Source organism: Erinaceus europaeus, chromosome 10 (genome assembly GCF_950295315.1).
Source record: "Erinaceus europaeus chromosome 10, mEriEur2.1, whole genome shotgun sequence".
Classification (NCBI taxonomy): Eukaryota; Metazoa; Chordata; class Mammalia; order Eulipotyphla; family Erinaceidae; genus Erinaceus; species Erinaceus europaeus.
Genome location: NC_080171.1, coordinates 29,567,050 through 29,582,431, shown reverse-complemented (window position 1 = coordinate 29,582,431; position 15,382 = coordinate 29,567,050). Strand labels below are relative to the sequence as shown.

The 15,382-nt window shown below is 38.5% G+C and overlaps 1 protein-coding gene across 6 annotated transcripts in view; it reads right to left on the bottom strand.

Moving 5' to 3' along the window:
* Positions 1-15,382, bottom strand: part of AGTPBP1 (ATP/GTP binding carboxypeptidase 1) — a 123,426-nt gene that overhangs the window by 37,457 nt on the left and 70,587 nt on the right. For all 6 annotated transcript variants that reach the window (XR_009551995.1, XM_060199483.1, XM_060199480.1 and 3 more), the window contains 4 exons: positions 11,719-11,802; positions 10,638-10,724; positions 10,406-10,554; positions 1,098-1,185 (listed from right to left, as the gene is read on the bottom strand). Coding sequence is in view for 5 of the 6 variants with exons in the window: in XM_060199483.1 (XP_060055466.1) it covers positions 1,098-1,185; positions 10,406-10,554; positions 10,638-10,724; positions 11,719-11,802 (408 nt within the window). In the remaining variant the exon portion in view is untranslated. The remainder of the gene's footprint in view (positions 1-1,097; positions 1,186-10,405; positions 10,555-10,637; positions 10,725-11,718; positions 11,803-15,382) is intronic.

Genomic DNA, 15,382 nt, shown 5'->3' with positions numbered 1-15,382 from the left:
TCATGCCTGAGGCTGGCTCCAAAGTCTCAGGTTCAGTCCCCCACACCACCATAAGCCAGAACTGAACTGGTTAAAATAATAAATAGTGTGCAAAACAAAAAGAAAAAAAAAGCCAAGGGCAACAAAAGGGAAAATAAATAAATATATATATATATATAAAAAGGCTAGGGGACAACACGCCTGAGGCTCTGAGGTCCTAGGTTCAGTCCCAAGCACTACTATAAGCCAAAGCTGAGTAATGCCCTCATCTCTCTACGTCTTTCTCTATGTGCCTCTCTTATTAAAAAAAAAAAAAAAAAAAAGATTAGTAGAAGCAGGAATGCCAAGTAACTGAATAGTGTAGACAATCTAGAAACATAAAAACAGCAAAAGTGGGAAGCAAGGTTGATTATAATTTTAAGATTACTTAGCTGCACAGTGGATGAGTAATCCAATTATTTCAATAAAGCAATAAATGATGGCTAGCACCTATTTACTTATTTATTTACTTGCCTCCAGAGTTATCGCTGGGCCTTGATGCCTGCACTACCAAACCACCACTCCTGGAGGCCTTGTGCTATGTGTGCTTAACCTGGTGTGCCACTGCCCAATCCCCCGAGAGCACCTATTTATAACATGATTTAAGTAATGCAATTATGTCAAAGCTGCATACTACACAAAGCTAATATAACATCTAGAACAGGTCTCCAGATAAAAACTTTCAGAATTAAGAAATAAATATTTGTGGGTTGAAGAGAGACGTGAAGCATTGTACTTAGTATCATGGAAACCAACAAGATCACTGCAACTTATTTCTTATAACTTTAGTTTCATTTTTACTCAGTGAAGTTTCCATAATTTTAAACTTGAAAATATATAGCTACATAAGCAGCGAAGACTAGATATGGAACTAAGTTTGCCTATCAACACATTCTATTTTCACTTACACATACCTCTTTAGATAGGTCTCAAAATGAAGGTTTTCCATTAAAAGTCATACTAAAGTATATCACCATATCCAGAGAAAGCAGTGACTCCATCTTCTATCTTGAAGTTGAACTATAAAAGTAAAATTCCCCCTTTGTAAACTGATGTCCTATTATTCTTAGAATACTTACTTGTAGTAACAAATGTCAGTCCCGATCCGAACCCACCATGGTCTGGCATTTAATGCTTCTTGAACTGAATACATGAGTGGCTGCATACCTTTAAGAGAGAAAGACAGGAAAAAGTTTTGTCATAAATAAAGTTATCTATGTATATATTTGTGTGACATAGACAGTAATCCCAGAAACACCGTTAAATGTAGTGCCAAAGATTGAAGTTGGTGACCTGCTGAGTCAACTCTCTGGCTTTTTTTTTTAACTTTTTAAAACTTTTATTTTATTTATTTATTTTATGAGAAAGGGATCAGAGCCCTAGTCAGCTCTGGCATATATGATGCTGGATATCAAATCTATAATAAATAATTTTAAGTTAAAAACTAATGCTGCCATTATAGAAACTATCGGGGAGAGTAGAAAATACTTTAATAGATTTCTTAGTAGATACAAATATATCTGAGAAATCTTTGAAACTTCTGAGTCAATCAACAATATGCTTCTGTTTAACTTGAATGGGATTGTAACTTTAATAAGAGAAAAGCCTTTTCTCCACTACTTTTTCTATTTTAGATCCATCAGAATGAGAATGAATACATGTTTCCTATAAGAAGTAAAAAATAAAATAAAATAAGTCAAATATACATTTTTGAAAGTACAGGTTTACAGGTTACATAAATCCCTTTGAATCTGTGCTTCCACGCTCTTGTTGTATCGCAAGTCACTTCCACTGTATTTGGTTACGGACTCTACCATGTTGTTTACCACAAGGACTGCACCAGTTGACATTCTCATCAAGTATGCCAGAGTTCCTTTTCCTCTATATCCTAGCCAACTTTTCCTGTTGTGTTTAAATAGACCACTCTCACATAGTAACTAGGTAGGAAATCAGTGTGGTTCTAACTTAAGTCTCTAACAATGAATGGTATGGCTGGTTTTGATCATATGTGGAATGGAAACAACTAAAGCAAATGAACTTACCGGAAAAAAAAAAAACAGTAACCAAACTGTCTCTTGGTAGTTTCTTGGGGGAAGGTGAGGGGTAGCCACAGGATAGCACAAAATTTAAGGGGTCAGTGCCTCTCACATGTATACATCAGTGACTGTGGATCCATACCCATGAAATCTTAAAATTTTGTAAGCTACCATTAAATCACTAATACAATATATAAATAAAAGAAAGTGATCACCCCTCCAACAGCTATGGGGAAAAATAGAACAACTGTCTCTAGACTCAACCTTCTCCATACAAGTAAGTGTTTATGGCAGGAAGGAGGAGGATGGACTAACCCCCACCCTCATATCCAAGGTTCCACTTTCCATGGTTTTGATGATCTGAAACTAATCCTGGTCTAAAAAAAATTAACAATAAGATATTCTGAGAGGCAACATTAAGATAACTTGTATTAGAAACATTGTTGCAACTATGCTATTTTTAGTTACTATTCATCTCTTACTGTGTCTACTTTATAAATTAAATGTTAACATAATTATGTATTTTCCAAAAAATCCCTATTTAATTTCTAGTATTCACTGAAGGTCATGAAGAGTATGGATATGGGGTGATAAATATGTTTTCCTGGGTCTACAACCCAGTTTTACTATATACTTTATATATTAATTCTAAAATCACTTTATCAGGGCTGGGAAGGTAACAGTGTTATATAAAAAAAAAAAAAGACTGATGCCCAAGGCACTAAAGGTCCCAGGTTCAATGCCAGCACCACCATAAGCCAAAGCTTAGCATTGCTCTAGCAAAATAAATAAATATATATATGAATAATTAAAGTGAAATAAAATCACTTTATTCAATTTCATAAAATACACTAGGATGCCAACTGAAATGAATTAATTTTTGTTAATTATATAACTGTTGGCAATTTCTGTTGAGATCTTGTTTCATTTTCCTTACATTATAATGTAAACACAGACCATTTTCTTAATTTTCTTGCTACAGAAGCACTTTACTAAGCTTATTACTAAGTATCTTTATAGTCTTTTTGACTAGCAGTCACTTCAATTTTCTGGTACATAATAACTAAATTATTTACAATTTACCTCATGCTTATATATTTATATGAAGCATTTTGCTTTTATTCTATTTAGAGAAGTGAAATAACCTCAAAATCACTGTGAATATAGTAGTAAGAGACTCTCTCATCCATAACTTTAATCAAGATGTTTTGCCACTCAGTGAAATATTTGTCAATTTTCTTGCAAATGATCTTTATCATGCTTAAACAATAAAAGCAGTTAACAATGAATGTCTATATACTAGACTCTGTGCCGAGTATTTTTGTGTCGTCAATCATTAAATTCTCATAACAACTCTCTGTGGGAAGTGCTATATGATTATTCCTGTAGCCAGAGTAGTTTCTACTGGAATTTTTTTTTTAAGATCACATATGAGAGAGCATTTCACGAGACAGAGAGAAGCCAGAGCACCACTGCAGCTCATGAACTTCAGGGTTAGACCTAGGAACCTCAGGCACACTAGGCTAGTGCTTACCAGTTGAGCAATTTTTCCAACCATTACTACAATTTTATTACTCTTAATGATACACATTATTTTACCAAGTGGGTTTTCCTCCTTCACTGACATGAATTTCAGACCCACAAAATGCTCCAGTTCAAACTAGCACCCTCATTTAACATATGAGGAGGGCAAGAAAAGTTTAAAGTGAAACTCAAATTCAAATAACCTGAAAGCATTTATCACAAGCTGCATAGTTATCTGGATTCAAGTGACTCTGCAAAGGAGGGGGAAAGTGTTTCTAATAGGGCTGTTATTACAGTAGAGGTTTATACTAAAAATGGGAAGAACAGATTCTCTGTCAGAAGAAAAATAATAGATACTTGAATCTCCCACACACAACAATAAAAATGCATTAACAAATAGTGCAAATAAAACCACACTTGCTCCATGTCTTCAGCATAGCAAGACAGACTATAATGAACTTCATACTTTGAGAGGGAGGGCTGGAAAGACAGGTTGACTTGGGGTTCCAGGCCCTGGATGGAGAGATGTGCAAAAAGGTGCAGCAGACAGATTGTTTACATGCAGTGGAAGTGCTGAAATGAGTTAATATATTAACCAAAATTCCTCATGTTGGAGACAAAAGTTGTAGACATGTAAAGAAATAACCAGAATAAAGATATAGGGAGTCGGGCTGTAACACAGCGGGTTAAGCGCATGTGGCGCAAAGCACAAGGACTGGCATAAGGATCCCGGTTCGAACCCTGGCTCCCCACCTGCAGGGGAGTCGCTTCACAGGCGGTGAAGCAGGTCTGCAGGTGTCTATCTTTCTCTCCTCCTCTCTGTCTTCCCCTCCTCTCTCCATTTCTCTCTGTCCTATCCAACAACAATAGCTACAACAATAAAACAACAAGGGCAACAAAAGGGAATAAATAAATAAAATAAATATTTTTTTTAAAAAGTCAGAATAAAGATATAGAGCTGGAGGCTGGGTGGTGGCACAACGGGTTAAACAAGCTTATTGATTGTCTTTTTGAACCCTAAGACAGCAGGAACCTCACATCTCCACTATAGAGCCCCTACTTCCCCCAGTCCTGGAACCCTTGGATAGGGCCCACTTTCCCGTATGCATCTCCCAATCCAAACCAAGTAATATTGCATCCGCCGATCACAATCTAACCAACGCAACGATTGCCACCTCAACATGCTTCACCTCAGACTGTGTCCAGAGACTTCACGTGTGGAATGACAACCCTTCAGCTTCATTACTCGGGTGAGACCTTTCCTTTTATAGTACACTCTAATTTCATCTCAGGTAGTTCACTTTCTAACAAAGTCCCATAACCTAGATATACACCAGTTTCTGTGAGAGAGAGCTTATGTGCACACGTATCCATAAACTACTGCAAAATATATACCTGAAAGCAGTAGTACACTAGAGTTTGCAGCGAGTACCACCCTAACACTTCCTCTCCACTATTCCAAGCTTGGGATCCATGGTTGCTCAACAAATTGTTTGGCTTCGTATGTTAACTCTCTTTTCAATCACCAGGTTCCAGATGCCACCAGGATGCTGGCCAGGCTTCCCTGGATTGAAGACCCCACCAATGTGTCCTGGAGCTCAGCTTCCCCAGAGACACACCTTACTAGGGAAAGAGAGAGGCAGACTGGGAGTATGGACCGACCAGTCAACACCCATGTTCAGCGGGGAAGCAATTACAGAAGCCAGACCTTCTACCTTCTGCAACCCTCAACGACCCTGGGTCCATGCTCCCAGAGGGCTAGAGAATGGGAAAGCCATCATGGGAGGGGGTGGGTTATGGAGATTGGGTGGTGGGAATTGTGTGGAGTTGTACCCCTCCTACCTTATGTTTTTATCATTAATCCTTTCTTAAATAAAAAAAAAAAAAAAAAAAAAAGAAAGTGCAAGGACCTGTTCAAGCCCCAGTTCCCACCTGCGGGGGGGGGGGGGGGGGGTGCCGCTTCACAAGTGGGTGAAGCAGGTCTGCAGGTATCTTTCTCGCCTCATATCTCCCCTCCCCTCTCAGTTTCTCTCTGTGTCATATCCAATAAAATGGAAAAAACAGCCACCAGGAGCAGTGGATTCATATTGCAGGCATTGAGTCCCAGCAATAAGCCTAAAAACAGAAAAAAAAAAAAAAAAAATAAAAAATAAAAAATAAATATATATATATATATATATATATATATATATATGTAACTGAAGGTACAAGTCTGATTTCATGGTAGTGACCAAGAGAGCCATCATTAAAGCATTAAAGTATGGCAGTCTTTTGCCCTTATCCAGCTTTTGTACTCCTTATTTTGACAAGGTTAGTCTTAGAGTGATTGAGGGAAGTGAAATAGGAAGTAGGTGAGGAGGGTGTCTGGGTGCAAGTAAGAACTATTTGATTAAGTACATTATGGTGTCATTTTTAGGTCTTTCTACTTGCTTGCTGCACTTATTGAATCACTGAAAACTATTGTGCACTTTTACTTTAAAATATATATTTTCCCCTAACTTATGGATACTGTGCACATATTTGTACCTTTAGGTTCCTGATTATTAATTTGTTTTGCTTTATATCTTAATGCTTTTCAGTCACCAAGTTGCAGATATTACCATGACACTAACCTGACTTCCCTGGGCAGACAACCTCACCTCTCTAGAGCCCTACCCCACTAGGGAAAGATAGATAGAAAAAGGCTGGAAGTATGGATCAACCTGGCATGTCCATGTCCAGTGGAGAAGCAATTACAGAAGCCAGACCTTCCACCTTCTGCACCCCATAATGACCCTGGGTCCATACTCCCAGAAGGGTAAAGAATAGGAAAGCTTCCAATGGAGGGGATGTGATATGGAACTCTGGTGATAAGAACTGTGTGGGATTGTACCCTTATCAACAGACTTGTTGATCATTATTAAATCAATAAAAAAAGGACAATAATGACAGAATAGTTGGACACTTAATGGGGACCTATGAATCAGATGGGATTCACATATCCATAATATCCTGATGTTGATAGCCATAATGTAGTTATACATAAATATACTTTTTTTTTCCTTTTATCAGAGACTGCCCAGCCCTGTCTGTGGTAGTACACAGGATGGAACCAGGGATCTTGGAGCCTCGGGAATAAAAGATTTTTTGTTGTTTTGTTTTTGGGGATATATATATATATATATATATATATATATATCCCATGCCCAAAAATGCTTTTTTTTTTTTAAGTAATATTTCTCTCTGGCCTTGTAGCACCCTAGATGAATTTTAAAAACACAATAAATATTTCAGAAGTACTAATCCAGTCCGTTGAATCAGGGAAGATTCTTGATTCCAAATTTCTGTTTTGTTGCCTGCCTCCACACAAGTTCAATTTATGTTAAGAAGATAGTTTAAAATTCTCCTACGACTGGGAGACAATGGGGTGGGGGTTGCTACAAGGCTAGCACCAGTTAGGAATTTGTAATTAGATCGGTCACTTACTAAAATGCATGAGTGCCATCTAGTGGGTAGGTGGTGAAAGAGAGTGATTCATTCACAACCTATAGTGTTATTAAATACCAACGTAAGTTTTCAGGTAAAAAAATCATGAGTGAATTCATTTGTGAGGTTACTTCTGAGAAAGATAATCATTTAATAAAGTCACCTAAGAAATTTCAAACAAAAAGGAAAAAGTGAGAAGCAAAAGCAATAGTTTCTTCCTTTGGATGAGTAGAAGGATCATGGAACTAAACGTGTTGTGCACACTTGCTAAAATCTAACACTTAAGTATTCCCTCAACCACATATACTCTATGGAATACTACTATCAATCAAAAAATATGGTACTCACCAATGTGTCCTGGAGCTCAGCTTCCCCAGAGACCCATCCTACTAGGGAAAGAGAGAGGCAGACTGGGAGTATGGACCGACCAGTCAACGCCCATGTTCAGCGAGGAAGCAATTACAGAAGCCAGACCTTCTACCTTCTGCAACCCTCAATGACCCTGGGTCCATGCTCCCAGAGGGATAGAGAATGGGAAAGCTATCGGGGGAGGGGGTGGGATATGGAGATTGGGCGGTGGGAATTGTGTGGAGTTGTACCCCTCCTACCCTATGGTTTTGTTAATTAATCCTTTCTTAAATAAATAAATAAATAAATAAATAAATATAAAAAAAAAAAAAACCCAAAAATATGGTACTGTGTCCTTTGGGACAAAGTGGATGGAACTGGAGGGATTATGTTTAGTGAAGTAAGTAAGGAGATGAAAGACAACTATTGGATGGTTTTACTCACATAAGGAATTTAAAGAACTGATATACATAAATTTGGAAAAGAAAGAGAGAGAGAAGGAAGGGGAGGGAGGGAGAGGGGAGGGGGAGGGGGAGGGGGAGGGGGAGGGGGAGGGGGAGGGGGAGGGGGAGGGGGAGGGGGAGGGGAGGGGAGGGGAGGGGGGGGAGGGGAGGGGAGGGGAGGGGAGGGGGAGGGGAGGGAAGGGAAGGGAAGGGAAGGGAAGGGAAGGGAAGGGAAGGGAAGGGAAGGGAAGGGAAGGGAAGGGAAGGGAAGGGAAGGGAAGGGAAGGGAAGGGAAGGGAAGGGAAGGGAAGGGAAGGGAAGGGAAGGGAAGGGAAGGGAAGGGAAGGGAAGGGAAGGGAAGGGAAGGGAAGGGAGACTGTTTCTAAGACTTCATGAAAACATTGTTATCTCGGGGTGATGGGAGGATGGGGATCAAACTTTGGTGGTGGATGTGGTATGGAACTATATACTGTAATCTTATTAATTATTATTACTAATTTATTTATTTTTATTATTATTTGATAGCAACAGAGAGAAATTGAGAGGGGAGTGGGAGATAAGAGAGGGATAGAAACAGACATACACACACACACAAAAGAAACAGAGAGACACGTGCAGCCCTGCTTCACCACTTGTGAAGCTTCTTCCCTCCAACTGATGGGGACCAAGGGCTTGAACCTGAGTCCTTGTGCTCTGTAATGTGTGCGCCTAACCAGGTGTACCACTGCCCGGCCCCTTGTCACCCACTATTAATCACTAATAAAAATGAGGGAGGGAAAAAGAAACTTCCCCACCCAAAACATGCCAATCAAAAAATTATAGTAAGCTACTTTCCTAATTCGTATTATTTCCTGACTTCAGTCATATATAACAATTAAATCCTTCTGGAAAGTTTCCACTATAAATATTTTCTTCAGTCATCAGTACTATCCCTGAAGCAAATTCAAAATGAGCCTAGTGAAAATAACATCAACTACCTATCAAGTTTTTTTTTTTTTCTTTTTGCCTCCAGGGTTATCGCTGGGGCTCAGTGCCTACACTACTAATCCATTTCTCCTGGAGGTTATTTTTTCCATTTTGTGCCCTTGTTGTCATTATTGTTGCCACTGCTGTTGTTGTTGTTGGATAGGACAGAGAGAATTCGAGAGAGGAGGGGAAGAGAGGGGTTAAGACAGACACCTGCAGACCTGCTCCTGTAGGTGGGGAGTCGGGGGCTCAAACTGGGATCCTCACGCCAGTCCTTGCACCTCACATGTGTCCTTACCCCAGTGTGCTATCACCCAGCCCCCACAAGTTACAATGTTTTTTAATTACTGATTGTGTTTTGCTAAACTGTTGGCTCCAATCTTCTTCTAACACTACTAAAATGAAGACAAAGCAAAGTTCACATCATGTTATTAAATCTAGTAATAGTTTCATTTAAAAAATGCATTACCTTATTATCTGATTTAGTAATATCACTCCTAGGCATTCATCCAAAGGACATGCAAACACTAATCCAAAGAAATATATGCACCCCTATGTTTATAGCTACATTATTCACAATAGCCAAAGAGTGCAAACCAACCTAAATGCCTAAATGCCCATCAACAAATGACTGACTAAAGAAATTATGAAAAACGCTACATTGCAGTCAGTCAAAAAAGATGATAGTGTGTCCTCTGGGACGAAACAGATGGAACCAAAGGTGATTATGCTTAGTGAAAAGAGGTGAAAGGCAACTAGGGAACAGTTTCATTCAGGTGGAATCCAGAGAGCGGATAAAACTTGAGAGCACAGTACACTGATGCCTGAATGCCCACAGGCCCCAAGTATGGTGCCCAACAACACATATGTCAGAGCTGAGAGCTGCCCTGGTCTCTCCCCTACTCTGCCATACAAATCATTATTTTTTGATTTTCTTTTTTTAGGGGACAGAGAGACAGAGAACTGGCTCACCAGCTAGGGTGCACACCAGGACCTCAAGTATACACAATGTCAAATATCACCACTCACCAGTCAAGTTTTTCATTATTCTAATTTTAGGGGAAAGGATAAATAGAGGGGGATAGGAAGGAAGGCAGATAGGAAGGAAGGCAGGCAGGCAGGCAGGCAGGCAGGCCGGCCACAATCCACCATCCCTGGAAAGAAAGACCACAATCCACCATCCCTGGAAACCACCCAGCCCACCTTGCTCATGGTGTCGCCATGTGAGGTCAGTGCTCAAACCTGGGATCTCAAGCATGGCAAGGTGCGCACTCTTGCAGGTGAGCCATCTCCCAGTTCCTCAAGATATTTTTAAAAATATTTATAACAAATCCTGATATTACAATTGTTAATGTAAATGATCTATTAAACTCTACAGCGCCTCAATTTTCCATGGCCCAGTAGTATCGCAGTGAATAAAGCATGTGAGTCTCAAGCAGGTCTCAAGTTTGATTCCCCAGCATCGCATGTGCCTGAGCCCAGCTCTCCCTCTCTCTGCCTGTCTCCATCCTAAAAAATAAAAATAAATATTCACAATGTTGTCATCCCTGTCCTACGGTGAACGAGTCTGCAGGCTCTCTCAGTTGAGAAAGAAAATTGTCTTACCATAATTAAATTGACTGTTGGACTTCTCACAGTTAATGATGTTAAACCTATAAGCAACACCTGGTCGCATTCCACTGACTTCAAAGTAAAACCACTGATGGTAATGGTTGCTATTTATGTCTGAGTTCAGAATAAGATCATACTCATTTCTGAAAATTAAAAAAAAAAAATCTGATGAAAATGGGAAAAATACCTGAGTACACACAAAATGAGAAAATGTCAAATGACTTACTTTCTAATTTGAATTACTTTCCGAAGGTTCCCAGATTCAAATTTGGAGTTAAATTTCAAAATATCTCCTTCTTCTAGAATAGCATAACTAAACAAAAGAATTTTAAGTTAGTATAATAAAATACACTGCATCTAAGCAAATAAAATCTAAAATTACACTAGTTTAAAAGTAAACATGTGACAAAATAACCTGTGACAAACAAAGTTTTATAAATCAGTATTTACTCTAATAAAGAGATTTAAAGAGAGTCCAAGAAACTTAGTAATTTTTGTCCAGAATCATCTCAGAGAAAGCACAGGCGTGGGTGACTGTGTAACAGACAGTGGCACCCCCAGTTGAGCACATGCATGACTGTGTGCAAGGGTTGGGTTCAAGCCCTCAGCCCCCACCTATAGGGGTAAGTTTCACAAGTGTCAAAGCAGTGCTGCAAGTAGCTCTCTCCCTCTCTATCTCCCCCTCCTCACTCAATTTCCCGCTGTCCTATCAAAGAAAAGGAAAAAAGAAAATAGCACAGCTTGCCACACAAGCAGTTCTTGAGCCTCTAACACAGAATTATACAGACTAAAAAAACTCAGAGATTGTAAATAAGCATATTTTATTAAGTACTGAAATATTTTTCTGAAATAAATTAAGATTAAAATTAAGCTGAGAAAGGTAATATTGGGGACTTTGTTGTCTTAAGGAAATGAAGGCTCAATCTTAAAAGGACGAAATTGCAGCAGCTTATGTTAAATACCCATCTCTAAGTGGAAGCAGTTTCGTTCTTTCTTCCCCTTTCTTTCTAATTTTCATAGATAACAATTTCATTATTTAAAAAACACAGCATCATTTTTTGACCTTTACCTTAAACCCATCAGAAGTTCAACTAATAACAAAAACATCTGATATATTCAAAATAAGCAAGTAAACATGATTTGCTATGACATACTACATATATTATGTAATATCACAATATACAAAACAAAAGAACACTTAAGTGAATATGAACTAAGCAGAAGTTAACTATATTTTTTTATTTTAAGATAAATAATGCTGCAACTGTACAATAAAAATAAAACTAATAAAAGGGGATTAAACTTACTTTGGGTTATCTAAATCATATACCACTCGATCTATGACATCACTCTGATGTATTAGTCTCTCAATATCCTGGGCAATTTTTGTCCTGAAAACATGAGGGATAAATTTGACCAAAGTCAATTACTACATGCAAACACAAAATTTACTTAGATGAAAAAATAGTATGATAAAATTTTGTTGAAATAAAAATGACCACTCATTATAACATTATTTAGAGGCCAGGTGGTGGCGCACCTGGTTGAGTGCACATGTTACAAAAAAAAATATCAATATATAGTAAGTAACACTTGTTGGTCAGCCTTGGTAAATTAATATGCAACTGATAATTGGTAAAAAGTGGTATTTTGCAGTCTAAATTCTAGAAAATAATCATGTAGAAGTACACTACAAATACAATAGTGTAAATAGTAAAAAACTTAAATGCCTATTATACCATTCTGCATAGAAATGGTATGATCTGTTCTCACATCCATAGGTAAAAAATAAATATACACCACACACAACAGGCTTAAGATACATATGGTGTTATTAGAAGCAATAAATATCTGAATAGCCAGAAATCCATCACTCGTAGTTTGAATTTGGCTAAAATGCAACTAGCTTAGCTATTCTGCAAAACTTCCCCTCCCCTTTTTTCTTCCCCTTCCCCCGCCCCGTTGTGGAAAAAAATGTAGAATGGAAGGGAACGCTTATGTCAGAGAGCAGAGTGGTCCCTGCATTTCCAGGGTTCTCTAGACCTCATCTCCCCTTGCTATGTCCTACAAAATGGACTTCTAACATAAAACTTCTACATCCCTACTTATTGACCTGAAGACTAAACTTCTTAACAATTCATAGATTTTTTTCCCATGAATATTTGTGTCCAGGAAGACAACAATCATTCACAAAGTTGCCTGCAACTTCAGGGAGACTGGCCACAAAGGTCTTAGTGGGAAGTTGTTAGCTGGTAAAGATATATAGTGATATAGCAATACTTATTATTTAGAAAGCAATAAATTTTTAAGTTTACTTCAGCTAAAGCCTGCCAATGTAGGTAAGAAGGGGGTTACTGATTTATTGAGAAAGTAGAATGAGAAAGTTTGCCACAATGGTTAAATACAATCTCAAGAACACACTAAACTGAATCCTCTTTACTTCAAGTCACTGTGAAACTAGTAGTCTCCTGGACAAACAAAAACTCTTGTGATAACAGTATTAATTCTTACACAGCTTAGAAATATATCTAACAATATCACAACACAGACTTCAATGCAAACTGAGAATGCCTTCTAATAAAGAATTTTAAGTTGCTGAAAAAATATTTTAGATGATAGTTAAGTACATGAAAAAGGGTAGTAAAAATTAAGAAAATGCCATTCTGAACTTGATCAAGTAGTTATATGGATCAGCATAACTGATTTTCAATTTTTTTGTTGTGCATCATCTTCATCCTGACATTTGTAAAATTTCTTTCATGTCTGGGCCTAGACCTCAAATAGATCAGTCTCTCCATTATCACTGGCCATCTCCATCAGGAACAACACAATAACCCCTATGTGGGCCCCCATAAGATCTTGCCCTCAACGTGGATCAACAATGGTAGAGAATGTTCCATCCTCCGAAGGGAGGATGGACAACATACCCTATCTTCCACCTGAGAAAGATGGGTCCCGAAACTGGGGCAGCTTGAAACGTTCCTACTCATGACCACAGAATGTGAGCTCAGACCTACAGGGATGCAGAGATTACATAGGCTCCTAGGCTGAATATGGACCCCAGACCAAATTGATGGGATTTACAGTCAACAATATTCATACACCTTTGCCATATTGGGGAGCTACTCTCTTCCCTGATCCAGCTTCCTAGCCCTTTTTCCAGTCATGACATCATCTCCCCAGACAACAACTTGGGTCCACCTGCATATCAGAGGTCAGGCTCAGGCAAAAACTAGTATAGTCATGGGCCCTTTGGAATATAACTAAAATAGGACTACTAGCTATCTTCAAAACGGAGACCCCAAATCTTCTGCAACATTCCAGCCTTTAGGTTCATGATTAGTCAACGATGTGCTCGGCTTTATATGTTAACTCTTTTTTCAGCCACCAGGTTCTGGATGCTACCATGATGTCAACTGGACCTCCCTGGGCAGACGACCTACTGCCCCAGAGCTCTGCCCCACTAGGTAAACAGAGAGTCAGGCTGGGAGTATGGATCAACCTGCCAAAGCCCATGTTCAGTAGGTAAACAATTACAGAAGCCAGACCTTCCACCTTCTGGATTCCATAATGGCCCTGGGTCCATACTCCCAGAGAGTTAATAGGGAAGCTATCAGGAGAAGGATGGGATACGGAGTTCTGGTGGTGGGAATTGTGTGGAATTATACCCCTTTTATCCTATGGTTTTGTCAGTGTTTCCTTTTTATAAATAAATTTTTTTTAAAAAATTCTTTCATATCATTTTTAAAATGTTTCCTTTAAATTAAAAATTTTTTTAAAAATGAAAAACAAAAGTGGAAAAAGAATGAAATCATAAATAATGTATAATATAATGCAGACATACACATTTACTTAAGGTAGGGTACAAATCTGCCCAAGTTTCCTAATAACTTTATCAGGTACATAATGAACATTAGATAGCAAACCAATTGCTTAAGAAGCATAAGATGCACATACAAAATGTATTCATGTACTTTAAAAAAGTGTTTCCTTTATTTATTTGCTTATTTGTATTAAAGTAAAAGACCAGAGCACTGCTATATTTGTGATATTTTTTATTTTGATTTATTTTATCTGATTTTTATGCAGTGTCAGGGATTGAACCCAGGGCCTCTTGTAATCAAGGTATGTAATCTATCTGATTTTCAAAACAAAAATATAGATCATTGCTGGCAAAGCAGTCTAACCTATTATCAAAGGAGCATGATATAAATCCTTGGTTTAGATTCACTGTCATAATTTTCAAATGTCCTGTTTTTTCTTCCAAAAGGAATAAATCTTAGAACAGGGAGACAACAAACTGGTTCTGCAGGGGACATTCATGCCTTAGGCTGAAGAGGCCCCAGGTTCAGTCCCTGATACCATCATCGGCCAGAACTGAGCAGTGCTCTGGTGTCTCTGTCTCTGTCTCTACCTCTCTTTCATTAAAAATAAGTAAAATATTTTTAAAAGTAGAACACTTGGGTTTGCTATCTGTCACTCATCTTTTAATTTTTTTACCCAAAAAATGGAAACTGCTGGGTAATAACTTGTTGGTATGCTTCTAATTCTGCTTCTAAAACCCCTTCTGTTTCATTGGTTTAATCCCCCCCTGCTTAACACTGTATTCTAGTTACATAACCACTGTTAACTAAGCACCACCCTGCCTGCAGGGCATTGGTTTAATCCCCACTGGTTCACGATGTCTTTTTGCTCCGCCCCCTCTTGTAGTCACCCTGATTTTCACCAGTCTCTTCGCTCCACCCTCTCTATGTCACATCCTGTTTCCACCCTACTTGGCGAGTATATATAAGGACAGGATTGTGATTAGAGATAGCTTAGCTTAGATTGCACTGAGTTCCATATGAATATAGACTGAAATGCATACCACTCAGCCATGAGTCCCTGGTCATCTCTGTCTCCCACCCGCAAAGCCAGCCCAGCAATAACTGGAAGTAGAAGCTGGAAGATAGGTCATCTCATAGAGTGATC